A 14280-nucleotide genomic window follows, 5' to 3' on the forward strand; every position below is an offset into this window, starting at 1 on the left:
TACACCCAATTGAATGCATTCAGTGGTATTTAAACAGCAATCGCGAGGGCGAGAGCAGCGAAGACGGCGCCGAAGACCGAAGCGGAGTTGCGGCCGGCGGCGCTGAACTGGGTGGACGAAGGGGAGGCGCTGCTGGAGCTCGAGGAGGAAGAGTCCGAACCGCTGGAGCTGCCGGAGGTGCTGGAGCCGGAGGAACCAGAGCCAGAGGAGCTGCCAGAGCCAGACGAGCCGGTGAAGCCAGTAGAGCCAGTGGAGCTAGTAGAGCCGGCAGAGGCGGTCTTGCTGGCGCCAGTCAGGGGAGTGGAAGTGGCGGCAGCCACGGTGGAAAAGGAAGAGGCGTGCACGCCCTTGCCAGCAAAGCCAGTGGACGAAGCGTGAGCAGAGCTGACCTTGGTGCCAGTAGCCTTGCCAGTCTTGCCAGTAGCCTTGGAGCTGGAAGCGGTGCTGGAGCTGGTGGAGTTGCCGCAAGACAGGTTGTACAGAGGGGTAGTGCTCAGGTCAGCGCCGGTGACACCGAAGCTGGGGTCAGCACCCTCGTCCTCCAGGATGTACCACCAGGTGTTGGTGACGCCGAAGAGAGGGCAGCCGACTTGGTCCCAGTACTGCTTAGCGTTGGCCACGGAAGCAACAGCCTCACCCTCGGAGCTGCTGGCAGTGGTCGGCCAGCCGGTCTCAGTGATCCAGATCTCCTTGCCTTGAGCAACGGCATTGGTCTTGGCGACGGCCTCGTCGAAGAGAGACTTGGCGTTATCGATGGAGTTACCGTCGGTGGTCTGGTAGTAGGGGTAGGTGTCGAAACCGAGCCAGTCGATATTGCTGATGACATCAGAGTTGGAGGAGTTGGTCCAGGCGTCCCAGGTGTCGACGTGGCCGATGGAGGCGCCGCTCAGGCTGGTGCCGGAGATGGCCGACTTGACCTTCTTGATGCAGTCCACCAAGACATCGGGGTCAAGACCGACGCCGGCATCACTCTGGACACCGGTGACCGAGTTACGGTACAAATCCTCGCTACCGACAGAGATACCGACGACCAGCTTGGTGAAATCCTCGCCGTACTGGCTGATGGCGTTCTTCAGGGCAGTGACCTCTTTGTCAATACCGCCGCCGGAGGTCCAGAGACCCAGCAGAAGCGAAGTCTTCTGCTCAATGGCAGCGGGAATGGCCTCGATGGGGGTGGTGGCGGTGCCTCCTTGCTGTATTGATTGTTAGCTCAACGCGTTCTGGCCATCTCACACCTCGGGCCGAAATTTGGGGGCCACCTACAATCATAGTGTACAGACGAGCACTGGTGAAGCCGGACGTGCCGACGAGAGACTTGGCCGTCTTGAACTGCGACTCGAAGTCGGACTGGGTGCGGGCGCTGCCATCGCCGTTGGTGGAGCCGTAGTTGAAACCCTTGTAGGCAGCCTCGGCTGTCGCAAAGGACAAGGCCAGAGTAAGAAGCTGGTTCATGTGCATTTTGAAGGAGTGTAAGGAATGTGTATCAAAGGATAAAAAAAAAGGAAACGAAAGAACGACGTCGAAGTGCTGAAGTTTCAAAGAGCAAGGAATGAATGTTGTAAGGAAAAGGTGAAGAGATGAAGAGTTCAGGAGAGAAAGAAGGAGAGGATGCTGATGAGGACTCTGGAGAAATTAAAAACGCGACGGTCTCAGCAGTGGAGGATATCCGGTCTAGACTACGCCACCGCAGTAGCAGTGGGCCGTAGTGGACCTGAACACGTTTGCTTGTCTGGTCTTACACGGCACCGATTGGCGCACACCGTTCCAAAAATACTCGGGCATCCAATGATAACCTCTATGTGGATTGATGCCCTGCCGGATGCAGAACGGGGTCCTGCGGTGTCATTTGTTGCCCCCGGAAATGCCCTCTCTCGCTGCCCGGTTGCGGTCGTCAATAAAGTTTGCAGCCGTGGATCTCGCATAGAGCGGGATTCCAGGCCTTTCGAAGAATCAACTCCGGTTCCTCCAGTCCCTGTCTACCGAGTCAGCAATCGTTCGTGATATCCGTGGTTAGAAGGGTTCGAATCTTGAGCGGCCGGCCTCGCCGTTCGGGCTGCCCGGAACGGCGGCCCAATAAGGGGGCGGTCGAGGTTCGCCGGCGGGGGGGGGACTTACTGGACACCTTGCATTGTAGGATGTATCAACCACATCGCATTGTCTCATGGCTGCAGCGTACCTGTCTGTGCGAGATGTCCCGTTGTGATGATCGGTCGCTGCGAAGAATCCGATTTGCCTTGGTTTCGGATACTTCCTCCCGCGCTAGTCCCGTTCCGGCAGTTGTGGCAGTGCTGGTCCCTGGATTGGATTCCTGAAAACGCAGGCCTCAACACAGTGGCAAATTGCGCCTCGTATTTCTCCGATCGATCGATTCCTCGATGAGATTTCCGACTGCCTATTGTATCAAATGTTTCTGTAGGGATATGTATTCCATGATGTTCACAATGCAATGCAGAAATGGATCCATATAATCTATGTACAAGTGCCAAAATAGTAGATGTCCATCGGTAGATCTTGCCGGTAGACTCCCTAATGCTCAGACACAAAAATGCCGGCCATACCCATACCCTACGACGAATAGATTAATTAGTCCGACGTCGCTGTGGCCAACCGAGGGAAATCACATACTGTTCCAACACACATCGAGGTCACTGCAACACGCTTGTCCTGGCGACGCAGTTCGGATAGGGCGGTGACAACCTGTCGGGCACCGGTTGCACCCAAGGGGTGACCAAAAGCACTAGTGAAAGCTAGTCAGCTTCGTGGACTCGAAGGATCAGTCCCTGGCGATCTCTTACATTGCACCACCGCGTGGGTTCACCTTGGCTTCGTCCAGGCCCAATTTGCCAACACAGTAGACACCCTAAAGGAAACCGAGTTAGGACGAGATCTATTTCTGGGACACCACGGCGACAATTACCATAGAGGCAAACGCCTCGTTGATCTCAAAGACGTCAATCTCATCCTTGCTCAAACCAAACTTGCCCAGGATTTTGGGAATGGCGAGTGAAGGGCCGATGCCCATGATTCGCGGCTCGAGCCCGGAGACAGTAGCACCGCAGAACTTGCCAACGATGGGTTGCCCCAGCTCCTGGGCCCGTGAACGCTTCATCAGGACCAGCGCAGCGGCACCGTCCGTGATCTGGCTGGCATTGCCACCCGTCGTGGCACTCGGCGGCCACTGGGGGAATGCAGAGCGGATCTTGCCCAGGGATTCGGCAGTAGTACCGTAGCGAATACCATCGTCGCGGTCGACCACAATCTCCTTCACCTCGCCGGTTTTAAGGTCCTTGATCTGGGTCTTGATGGGAATGATCTCGTCGGTAAACCACCCGGCCTTTTGCGCACGCTCAGCCTTCTGGTAGCTGCCCGCGGCAAATTTGTCGAGTTGAGCACGCGAGACATTGAACTGCGCGGCCACATTCTCTGAGGTCTGACCCATTGGCTGGTAGTTTTGCGATGCGATCGGGTGTGAGGTGATACGCTCGGCCATCTCTGGGGCGCCACCGTCGGCGTTGATGCTCATGCTCTCCGCACCCGCCGCGATGCCAACATCGATGGATCCGGCGATGATCTGGTTTGCGATGTTCTGGATGGCCAGCAAGCCCGACGAGCAGAAGCGGTTGGTAACCGATGTAGCCGTCGTTACTGGGAAGCCCGCGGCCAGCACAGCGGAGCGAGCAACGTATGCGGCGCCGGGGCACAGGCAGTTTCCTACGCAGACATCCTCTACCAGTGCTGGGTCGAGGGTCGACTTCTCCCGTACCGTCTATGGCTGGTCAGAGGCAGGCTCCTTGCTGGTCTTTATTACACGATCACTCACGGTGAGTAATGAGATCAGGAGGTCATCCACCGTGGTATCCTTCAATCCCCCCTTGCGAGCCTTGGTGAGCGGTGTTCGCGCCAGATACGTGATGACCTATGACCCGCGAGATTAATTGATACGTCCAGAAAGTCTCTCCATGTCAACTACCTACAACGTCATCGGGGCTCTTCGCAAGGATCCGTTGCTTCGCTGCGGAACCTCCAGCGGGCGACAATTGATTTGCAACGGAGGATAACCGCTGTTGTGGCGACGACATGGTGCGTGGTGAGTAGGCAAGGCAGAGAAACCCAAAGACCGACGCCCCGTGACGGCAGCTCCAGGTTTAAGAATTCCGGGCTCAACGCCGAACCTCGGCTCCTGCCACTTGTGCCGAGCAACAATCTTTCTTTTCAACAGCAACACAATGGCAGCCGAATGGAAGTGCCGACGATGTCTGCTGCGCGCGTGTACGATACCGTCATCTGGGGATCCTCGGCTGTTGCAGCGCAGTGCTGATTGGCCTGCGGAGTGTCATCTTGTATGAGACCCGCTGCGTGTTTTCCCCGGCATTCTTTTGCTGATCGCACGCCGATAAAGGCGGAGGCCGACGTCAGATGGTATTATCTATCGTGATGAATACACAGGTGGCGCATGGACTACCGGTGATGTCCCGTATTACCCTGCGAAGCCAAATCCACCTCGGTGATGCAAGCTGCGACAGCTGGCAAGGAGTACGGCGCCTCGTCACAAACGGCAGATGGCTTCTCGCCATCTTCCGTCTGGCGCTCATCGGCGTGCGAAGCTCTTTATAATCCCTCCCCACGATTACCCCCGGATGGGCTATTTCAACAAATCTAGCGTGGTTTGGCCTGAATACTCTTCTCTTGCACTTTCCTTGGGTCGACCCTGGCCCGACTTGTCTATGATTGGAAAAGAGCTAGGGAATAACAAAGCCAATAATTCAAATCACGGCCATTCTGGTTTTTGATCGGATGCAATGGACCTCCTCTCGGAAGTCAGTATGCCTACTGTGGCAATGGCATCGGCCCTTTCCGTGGCCGCGGGCACCTATATAAATGCGAAGCTTTCCATTTCGACAGATCTCTCGGCCCTCTCCAACGACCGAGCTTTTAAAAAGCGGCTCGGCGAGCGCATCGCCCAGCTAGGCGATTCCACAACTATTTACAAGATGCTGGAACGTGTCGTGAATGTGGAGGGACAAGGTACGGCGGATGCACTCTGGTTTGAGCGGAAGACGTGGTCATACAGCCAACTGAAGGACTGTGAGTGTCTCCGGTGAAAGCGTGCCCGAGTCCGCAATTGATCGTGGATATTACAGTGGTCGACCGGGTTGCCGCCCTATTGCACGCCCGGGATGTGCAGGCGGGCGACTTCGTTGGCGTCTTCATGACCAATTCGCCCGAGATGGTGGTTACTTTGTATGCACTCGCAAAGCTGGGCGCCGTCGCCGCGATGATAAATACGAATCTGCGGGGTAAAGCTCCCCATCTCAACGGCCTTCGATTATGATAACTGACCGCTCTAAAAGATGATACGTTTACTCACTGCCTCGAGGTATCTGGCTCAAAGTCAATCATTTCGACCCCAGATTTGTCGCAACATGTTTGCGTTAATATGCCACATCGGGCTTTCAATATATCGTCGTTTGGTGACATTTCCACCGGTGCCGTGGAGCTAATCACAACGGAGGCCCTCGAACAATTTTCTCCTACAGGTCTGCGACCAGCAAAGCGTACCCCGAAAGACCTGGCGGCATTGATCTATACTTCGGGCACTACGGGCAATCCCAAGGCTTGTGCAGTACGAAACATGCTGACGTTGAGCACGTCGACCCCGTTGACTGCAGATGTGAATGACCGGGCGAAGTACTATCCCTTGCGTACTTACTCGTCCCTACCACTCTTCCACGGAACCGCCTTCTTCACCGGAGTATGCTACTCTGTGGGCAATGCCGGGACACTCTGCCTAAGACGCAAGTTCTCCGCCTCGCAGTTCTGGAAGGATGTGCATGATTCGGGGGCAACCCGCATCTTGTACATCGGCGAACTGTGCCGCTATCTGCTCTCCACGCCTCCGTCACCTTATGACCGCGGTCACAAATGTATCGTCGCAACGGGTAACGGCCTTCGCGGCGAAATCTGGGAGCGCTTCCGACAGCGGTTCGGCGTCCCTGAAGTGCGCGAGTTCTACCGCTCGACGGAAGGGGTAGCGAAATTCGATAACCACGGCGTTGGTGCTTGGGGTGCAGGAAAAGTAGGCTTCTCCGGCCCCATTCGTCGGTTTCTCGAAGACGACGTGTTCATCGTCCAGTATGACAGTGACTCCGAGATGCCGTACCGCGACCCTACGACCGGGTTTTGTGTGCGGGCTAGACTCGGCGAGGAAGGTGAAGCTATTGGTCGTGTGCGCGATCGTGGGTTGTTGACGGAGTATCTGCATAACGAGGCTGCGACGGAGAAGAAGCTACTGCGCAATGTTTTCGAGAAAGGGGATCTTTTCCAGCGGACTGGTGACCTCGTTGTTCAAGACTACTCGGGCTGGGTGAAGTTCCAAGACCGCGTGGGCGACACTTTCCGCTGGAAGGGCGAGAATGTTAGTGCCGGGGAGATTCGTGACCATATATGCCGAATCGATGGAGTCCACGACGCTGTGGTATATGGCCTCAAGCTTTCTAGGTATGTGCCTAATTTCCCGTGGATAGGAAAGGGCTCTTGCTAATACTTCAACAGCTATGACGGCCAAGCTGGTGCGGCCGGAATCACGCTAGAAGAACATTCCCCTGCTGTGGAAGCAGAGCTCGTCTCCCGTCTGTACAAGGAGTTGAAGAAGAGAGGTGTGCCATCTTATGCTCTGCCGCGGCTGATCCGTTTCATTGAGAAGTGAGCATCCCAGTCCCTACCTAAGTAGTCAATCGGCAGTTTGACTAATATGCCACCTCGAAATGTCCAGGGTCGCTACGGGTGTTACTTTCAAGCAGGCCAAGGGCGACTTGGTGAAAAAGAGCTGGAATCCCTCCAATGATTCCGCCGGCGACACTCTATACTGGCTGAAAGGCACCAAGTACGAAAGGTTGGATGACCAAAGCTGGTCTCAAATTGAAACTGGCAAAGCCAAACTGTAAGATAGAAAGCGCGGTGGAAGCTTGACTGTATATAGGTGGCTAGACTGATGCTTCAGTCAGGATAGATGAAAGACAACCCCATTGTCAAGATGAGATATCTTGGTGGTATACCAGTCAACTCAGAGTAAAGCGGCCTTTAACCTCAAGAGTCCTTCTTTCAATATATTCTCTTCCAAGGAAAAGGTGACTTTGATCTGAGCCTGAGTCTTGTCCAAAAATCGTGTGAAATCTCCCGAAGAATCGATAATGACGTGGCATTTCCTAGCACTCGCGATAACGTCTCCTATCGTTTCCTCTTCGCGGAGAGTAATAATCACATTCACCCAAAGACCAGCCGTCGAAGACAGAACGTCAGCCCTGCCAGCGAGCTCATCACACGCGAGGATATCATGGCACATCTGATGGGCCTTTTTTAGCTCGGATTTCACAGAAGATATCAAAGGTGGGAGCAGCGGCGATGTAAGCACAGATGCAGTGAAAATGGCAGTCAGTGAAGATACCTGCCAGAGCGAGGCGTAGGAAGCACCGTCTCGGACAAGGGGGTTGTAAGTAGCCACGCAACCCTGTAATCGTCAGAATTTGCTGTACAGCAAGGAAATGACTAGACTGAACATACCGATCGGACACCGCATGTTCCAAAATCCTTTGTCATACTCCATATGATATGCACTGAGCCTGGGTCAATGACACTTTTAGGTGCATTTTTCTCCTCGGATGCTAGTTCAGACTCGGTCGTTTCGCTACCTTTGAGGAGAGACAAAGCAGAAACGAATTGATCTGTCTGTGGATCAAAGAGTGTATTAGCAAAGACCTCATCAGAGATATAATGCAAGCCATATCGATGGCAAAAGTCCATCATGTCTCTGACAGCAGCCGGTGACCAGCAACGCGCAAAAGGGTTATTGGGGTTGGAAGTGATCAGCGCCTTGATACGCCCGGGCGCTGGAGCTGAGTGATACGCTTCCTCTAGAGCGGGTACAATGGCTGAAGACAGGCTTTCTGTGGACCATGACTTTTCAGGTGCGGTTATGCCAGCGGGTATGATGTTGACTCCTGCATGGAGGAGGCCGTAGACACTGTAGCCCCCTGTGTAAGATATCGGCTTAGTGTCAGATCTTCTCGGAAAAGAGAAGCGATCTCGGGTGTACGTACACCATCCTGGTGCTGGACACAGCACACTATCTCCGGCGTCACAGAGGGTGAATAGCAAAGCTTCCACAGCATTCCCCGACCCCGCCGTGGGGATGACTTGACTGGGTGTAATAGGAATTGTTGGATGAAAGTAGGTGGAGATGTACTGTGCCAATGCCTCTTTTAGTGTTTGGTCGCCACTGAATCCGCTTGGGTTGGAGAATGCCTGGACGGAAAGGAGATTGAAATGAGCTAGTTAATCCAAGGACGCTACGGTCCAGGTACCTGAAGACTAATTTACCTCCACGGCGATACCCTTGTCCATTGCTTCCTTGCAGACGGCGACCATCTTTGGTTTCATGATGTTGTTTTCGCCCTTGTTCAGGCATATGTCATCGGGACTGGCGGCGACATCGGTAGACACTTTGGCGGCGGTGGGTGCGAGTGCTTTCACGGTGCCACTCATGCGCGTGGAAATCCCCACATAATTATTATTTGTATCCATTGTGCAAGTCTTCTAGAGAAGATATCGGAGGACGGGGTATTTTCAATAGTATATTGAACTGTAATCTTTGCGATCGCAGAAGAAGTTGGAAGGGGGAAGAGTGGTCGGGAAGTCGCCTGTCGCTGATCAGCTAAACCTGGGCAGCATCTCAGGCGTCCAAAGCCAACAGTCAAACTCATTCAGGCAACCAGCGACGAAGCAATTGAGCCTCGCTGAATTCAAAACCTGCGATGCCAAGATGCAAGCCCTTAGAATGGCTCAATGTAAGGGTGTCAGGCAGCTACGAAGTGGGGGATATCATAGAGTTGAGAAGCTGATCGTTCCCCGGGGCCGTCTCAACCCTAACAAGGTATGACGACGCTCCCATGGCACTGCAGCCTGCAGACAGTTCCACCCCTTCGTGGTATTTCCTATGAACTGTCCTGACACACGAAGCACGCATGCAATAATTAGGTAGTTAAAACAGCCTTTTTAATATAGGCGCAATGCTTGCCGTGGAGAGAGGGCTTGTCGTGGCGTGTCTCATTAATATACTACCTGTCTGGAGTCAGAGCTTCTCTGGTCGCCTCCGGCGCTCATAACATATTTCATGTAGTCACGAATGGAATGCGGCTCTCTGAGAATATGCCTTCGCGCACTGAAACATATATATCAAGGGCATCACAATCCTAGCTAACGGGCTTAGGTAACATCGCCCGCGACAGCAGTTTCTGCGCCTCCTCCTCCTCCACCTTTGACGAATGCGTCCGAATCTGGCATCAGTTGATATGAAAGAGACACTTGATTGAGAAATCTTCGATTAGCATTCCAGAGATCTTGCACTTGCAAAGCCCCAAACATATCGATACAACGAGACTTGGGGTATTCAACATCTAGCACAGAATATATACTTCGGTAGTTGGTTGCTCTCCGTAGCTCGAACTGTCTACATGTGGAATAACATGACAATGATATGTCAAGGCGTTGTCTTCGGGTAGCCCTGGAGGTGTAAGCCTACCTGGATATAGTGCTTGCGGTATCTCTTCGGCGGGGACAGTGTCGGATCACTGATAAACAATGTGTCCCGAGTGGGTCAGTGACTGCGACCCAAGATATGGCGTGCGAGGTTATAGACAACGGCAATATCAAGGGAATCCTGTTTTCAAATAGGAGCCGACGACCAACCGGATCAATTACCTAGTAGTAAGGGATATGCACTGGAGAATCGCACAAGCTGCAGGTACCGCGTAGCAGAGAGTCCAACGGCCAAACAGTGCAAAGGGACAGTGCCGATCCCAACCCGAAAGGGGCCACGCCCAATCACGTGGCGCCATCGTCATCAAGTGACACCCGCAGTTGGAGATGGTCTTCTCCGCTCTTTCACGACTTCCGCTGCTCACGATCCCACGATCTACCACCTTCTTCGTGGACTCTCTGGCCCGAGCCTCGAAATCCCACAATAGCATTTACTTCCTGCCACTTCGCCGTACCGCGATTCCAGGACCCTCGCAACCATGAAGTTCTTATCAGTGGCTGCGGTCCTCCTCGCTCCTCTGTCCGTTTCGGCGGCCTCCTTCCCGTCGTTTTTCGACCCCTCCCAAGCTCCGATCAAGGTGCAGCCTACAGAGGATTTCCCAGTCAAGGGAGATAACCCGCTGCAGTTCTGCGACAATCCTTCCGCCCATCTTCTCAAGATTGACTCCGTCGACCTCTCACCCAACCCCCCTCTACCGTATGCCCAGCTCCCTTTCCCCCGATATGAGTATTGATGTGTCGCAGAGGCATATTTGACTGACGTTATTTTGCCCTCCAACAGTGGCCAAACTCTGAACATCAAGGCCAGTGGTACTTTGCTCAAAACCATCGAGGATGGTGCCAAGGTGAATTTGGTCGTGAAATGGGGTCTTATTACCTTGATCCAGCAGACTGCCGATCTGTGTGAGCAGATTGCAAACGTGGACCTTCAGTGTCCTTTGGAGAAGGGTGAGCTGGTCCTGGAGAAGCAGGTGGACTTGCCCAAGCAGATCCCTCCGGTGGGTTTTCTTTCCTTTGCGCGCGAGCATTTGATCGAGCCTTGCTTATCTGACACACATTGCAGGGTAAATACTCTGTCTTTGCCGACGTCTACACCAAGGACAAGGAGCAGGTCACCTGCCTCAAGGCGGACAACATCCAGTTCAATATTCCGCGGTAATCCCTAGTGGTCATTTGATTTACATCATCGCATCGCATCCACGCTTCAAGTGGCTCTCTCTCTGTTCATTTTGACCGCCAAGTCATCATCAATTCTTGCTCACTTCGGTTTCGCTACGTCCGCAACGTTCTTGGCCACGCCTCGTCACGACCTTCGCTGATCTCCTTTATTGGATATCTGTGTATCCCAAGTTCTGTTATCTAGTCCCATATCATTTCCTTGTGCCTTTTCAATTGCGTGATTCTGTTTTTTCTTGTGAATTTCCATCCGTTAATAGACCATGTTGCGCTCGTCTGTGGCGGTGGTCGCTAATATACTTATTGAGTATTTTATCAAGGTACGACAGGACATTCCATAGACTATTGGTCATGACTCTTTTCTTGAGTTTGTAGTTTGTAAATGCCCAAAGTTCCTGTGTGGTAGACTCAGTAACCGGATATATTGTGGTTTATATGCATCTTTCTGACATTGGGTATCTTCCCTCGTAAAGCTCCTCATCACCCCCGCCATATCCAGCGCTTGGGGGAAGCTGATCCACACCCCGAAACAGTAGATAGTACAACCGGAAGAATTTTTGAGCATGAAACGGATGATGTGGAAACATATGATGCAACGAGAAATGGCCGGGGCTGCAACCGCCCAGAGCCGAAAAGCACCCATTGCATGCTTACTCTCCGAATAGTCGGCGCACTCGCTTGAGAACACTGTCCTTCTCTGGATCGTAGGGGTGGTCTTTGCTGGGGATTTCAAGCACGGCGGGGAATGGATCGGAAAATGTGTCGACGCTGTGACGGATGCGTTCAGCGACCTGTAGCCATGAATGTCAGATCAAGGTGGGCTTGAGCAGGCCGCGTCTGGATGGAAGTGGGAACTGACGTGTTGATTGATCAGGACGACGGCGATGTCCTTCCTCTCCTGTGTGAAGTTCTGGAAGGCCCGCTCGATCTCCGAGGTCTCGGTCTTGGAGTCAACGACTAGGAAGTTGCGTTGCGCATCGGGCCCGTCGGTAACATGCTATATTGACAGAAGGCATATTAGCACAGCTGGTCTGGGTAGTTCCGGATGAATGTGGATGTGGGTGGAGAGGGCTACAGGTACATACTCCGATGCCAGCGAGTAGAAGACCAGTGACGGAGCTAAGGATGAGCGGGTCGAGGTTAGCTAGGTAATTGCACAAGGAATGTTGGATTCAGACGAGAGTAGCTTACTCTTCATCACCGAGGACGGCAAGGAATTGCCGGTCCTGTGGCCGAAGAAAGTCAGCCACGCTATCAGAGGGGTGGTTTGCCAGATTGCAGATGTCCAGTTACCTTGTAAGTTGCGGCCGACGCCGCCATTGTGACGGATAGGGGCGAGAGTGCAAGTATCGAACGTAAGAATGCAAAAGTCCCACAGTGAAACAGGGGCCAGATGCGGACCAAGGCAGTCGCGGCGCGGAGTGTCGTCGTCCACTGATCGCCGCTGGTTATCGCGGAGAGCTGGCGATGACATAAGCTGATGCAATTTTCTAGGCAAGGTTGTTTACATGATTGTTCCGCCAACTTTTACTTTCCCTTGAATGCTTGCACTTGGTGCTGCATGCCTTTGCTCCAACTGTCCACCTAAGGCGAAGCTGCTGAGGAACAGCTTATGTCCCTACATTAGACTTTTCCTCCTCCATCACCATGCCTCGCCTGGTGCGCCGCCGTCCCTTGGCGGAGCGCATCCAATCCTACTTGAATCTGTGGGACCTTTTGCTCTGGGTCTCGGAAGAAATCGATGGTAACGACTGGGACCAGATGGAGAAAGACTGGGGCCTGTCTATTGGCATCGCACTGAATCTCGTCTTTCTCGTGGCACGCGGAAAAAGCCGATCCAGTGGTAGCAAGGCCATTGACGATGTATTTGGAGACGATGAAGGCGTGCCATGGCTCAGCTGGCTTGTACGTGATACGATTTCTTACCCAGCTCGACGTGATGAGAGTGACCGACAGGCCTATGCATGATCGCTAATCGATGACTTTATGACGACAGGCTTCATTCATTGTTCACCTGTTCGCTTTTCTCTCGGTGTTGAACGCCATATACACATTCTACCGCAAGCGCCATTATCGCATGTTCGAGACACCCATCGACAAAGCTCCTGCGACATCATCTGCTCAACGTGTGCGAGTCGACTCTAGCCCAATGACTTCGTCCCCTCTGCGATACTTGGCCAATGCCATGTCTGGGGAGTCGGCCCAGTCGCGCGCACACCCTGATACGCAACGTGATGTATGGGAGGTTGCTATGTGGGATCCTTTACCCATCAGTGTGCGGATTTTTTGCTTGTTTAGCCCGGGACATGTCTTGGTCTACATGCTCTTCCTGCCAACTCAGCTCTCAGATCAACGGCCCAGTGTCACAATCGTAACAACGATCTTCCTTACGATCCTTCTATCGGTGCAGATGTCGGTCATCTCCTCATCCTATGTCCAGCAAGCGAAAGATTCCGCTTTGGTTCACAAGGAGGTTCTGAAGGAGTATGACACGAAATACGTGCATCCTCGGACTCAGCCCTTGATGAGAGATGTTGGGACTCAGTTTTCAGCAGATGATGCCACCCAAACCAGCTCCAATAAGGTCGAGGTCTATACACCAACGTTTATAATCAAACGCGGGTTTCAAACCAGCCCCAATCCGAACTACATCAGTCATGTCGACCCAGAGGGCCTTTCTTCCCCTCGTCGCCCTGCGGGATCTACCACACCTAATTCTACTTCCATTTTCCAAGCCCAGCCATCATTGCAAACTCCGATCATCTCTCGTGACGCGTCTCCCTTGGTACGCACCGCGAGTACGACCATGCGACAACCCCAGTTTCGACCCACTGCGAACACGGCGGGCGATGGTGGTAACCTTGGAGTTTATTCGCATGCCAATTCTCCTTTGAGGAAGTCGGCATCCACTGCATTCGAGCGTCGAGTCCAAAACAGCGGCGATTTTTTCTACAAGGAACGAGGACCAAGTCCTTTGAAGAGACCATCCAGCCCGCTCAAGCGAAGCAGTTTAGTGGGACCAATGAGCCCTGCACCCGGTGTTCAAAGACCAGGTAGCCAGGGTGTACGTCGAGAGACCGGTCGGTTCTAGATGATTCAACGAATGAAGCTATTTCCCAGCATGACATCATCTCGTTTTCAGGAGAATTTTCACTAAGCATCACCAGCGAGCACTACGTGTACGCGACATCGACGCATGTCTTGATGTGCCCCTAGTACATACCCTAGTTTTCGATATACTCGATGCGGCGCTATGCCTCATCCTCGCTTTCTCAGCTTTGCCACGTTTGGGAATGTTCATCGATCCCCGATATCTAAGCACTGTATCCAATTTGCCGACTGAGGCCACATCTAGTTTCCAGGCGGCGACTTCATCGTGCATTCTGCATGGCTCCCCCATAGATCCCTGGATCGCAGGCCGTGGTTTCGATGTCGACGACACCGGTCGCTCCTTCTCATTCGAGCCAAATCACTAACATCGTAGCTTCTGGTGACATGATGCGATTTCAA

General features: G+C 53.2%; 7 protein-coding genes across 7 annotated transcripts; 3 read left to right on the top strand and 4 right to left on the bottom strand.

Annotated features, from left to right (window-relative positions):
- Window positions 1–29: 29 nt before the first annotated feature.
- Window positions 30–1458, bottom strand: bgt2 (GPI-anchored beta-1,3-endoglucanase EglC; the record flags this gene model as incomplete). The annotated part of the gene is made up of 2 exons (XM_056948220.1): window positions 30–1193; window positions 1264–1458. 2 exons carry the CDS (start codon window positions 1456–1458, stop codon window positions 30–32), a joined length of 1359 nt encoding a protein of 452 aa, XP_056795445.1.
- A 1068-nt stretch (window positions 1459–2526) lies between these two features.
- Window positions 2527–4079, bottom strand: N7459_009053 (putative peroxisomal 3-ketoacyl-coA thiolase (Kat1); the record flags this gene model as incomplete). Its single annotated transcript, XM_056948221.1, has 6 exons — window positions 2527–2565; window positions 2626–2737; window positions 2796–2860; window positions 2918–3766; window positions 3821–3916; window positions 3975–4079. 6 exons carry the CDS (start codon window positions 4077–4079, stop codon window positions 2527–2529), a joined length of 1266 nt encoding a protein of 421 aa, XP_056795446.1.
- Window positions 4080–4799: 720 nt separating this feature from the next.
- On the top strand, window positions 4800–6944 carry N7459_009054 (putative bifunctional fatty acid transporter/acyl-CoA synthetase (FAT1); the record flags this gene model as incomplete). Its single annotated transcript, XM_056948222.1, has 5 exons — window positions 4800–5085; window positions 5142–5297; window positions 5352–6498; window positions 6553–6702; window positions 6773–6944. 5 exons carry the CDS (start codon window positions 4800–4802, stop codon window positions 6942–6944), a joined length of 1911 nt encoding a protein of 636 aa, XP_056795447.1.
- Window positions 6945–7063: 119 nt separating this feature from the next.
- On the bottom strand, window positions 7064–8580 carry N7459_009055 (pyridoxal phosphate-dependent aminotransferase; the record flags this gene model as incomplete). Its single annotated transcript, XM_056948223.1, has 4 exons — window positions 7064–7507; window positions 7561–8030; window positions 8097–8301; window positions 8377–8580. 4 exons carry the CDS (start codon window positions 8578–8580, stop codon window positions 7064–7066), a joined length of 1323 nt encoding a protein of 440 aa, XP_056795448.1.
- A 1493-nt stretch (window positions 8581–10073) lies between these two features.
- N7459_009056 (ML domain-containing protein) lies at window positions 10074–10753 on the top strand (the record flags this gene model as incomplete). Its single annotated transcript, XM_056948224.1, has 3 exons — window positions 10074–10291; window positions 10376–10592; window positions 10658–10753. The coding sequence occupies 3 exons, from the start codon at window positions 10074–10076 to the stop codon at window positions 10751–10753; spliced, it is 531 nt and encodes a 176-aa protein (XP_056795449.1).
- A 667-nt stretch (window positions 10754–11420) lies between these two features.
- Window positions 11421–12244, bottom strand: N7459_009057 (H(+)-transporting V1 sector ATPase subunit F; the record flags this gene model as incomplete). Its single annotated transcript, XM_056948225.1, has 4 exons — window positions 11421–11561; window positions 11630–11767; window positions 11856–11914; window positions 12064–12244. The coding sequence occupies 4 exons, from the start codon at window positions 12242–12244 to the stop codon at window positions 11421–11423; spliced, it is 519 nt and encodes a 172-aa protein (XP_056795450.1).
- A 173-nt stretch (window positions 12245–12417) lies between these two features.
- N7459_009058 (Nur1/Mug154 family protein) lies at window positions 12418–13861 on the top strand (the record flags this gene model as incomplete). Its single annotated transcript, XM_056948226.1, has 2 exons — window positions 12418–12675; window positions 12767–13861. The coding sequence occupies 2 exons, from the start codon at window positions 12418–12420 to the stop codon at window positions 13859–13861; spliced, it is 1353 nt and encodes a 450-aa protein (XP_056795451.1).
- Between the last annotated feature and the right edge of the window lie 419 nt (window positions 13862–14280).

Source organism: Penicillium hispanicum (genome assembly GCF_028827665.1).
Source record: "Penicillium hispanicum strain IBT 35686 chromosome Unknown utg000008l_segment0_segment0, whole genome shotgun sequence".
Taxonomy (NCBI): Eukaryota; Fungi; Ascomycota; class Eurotiomycetes; order Eurotiales; family Aspergillaceae; genus Penicillium; species Penicillium hispanicum.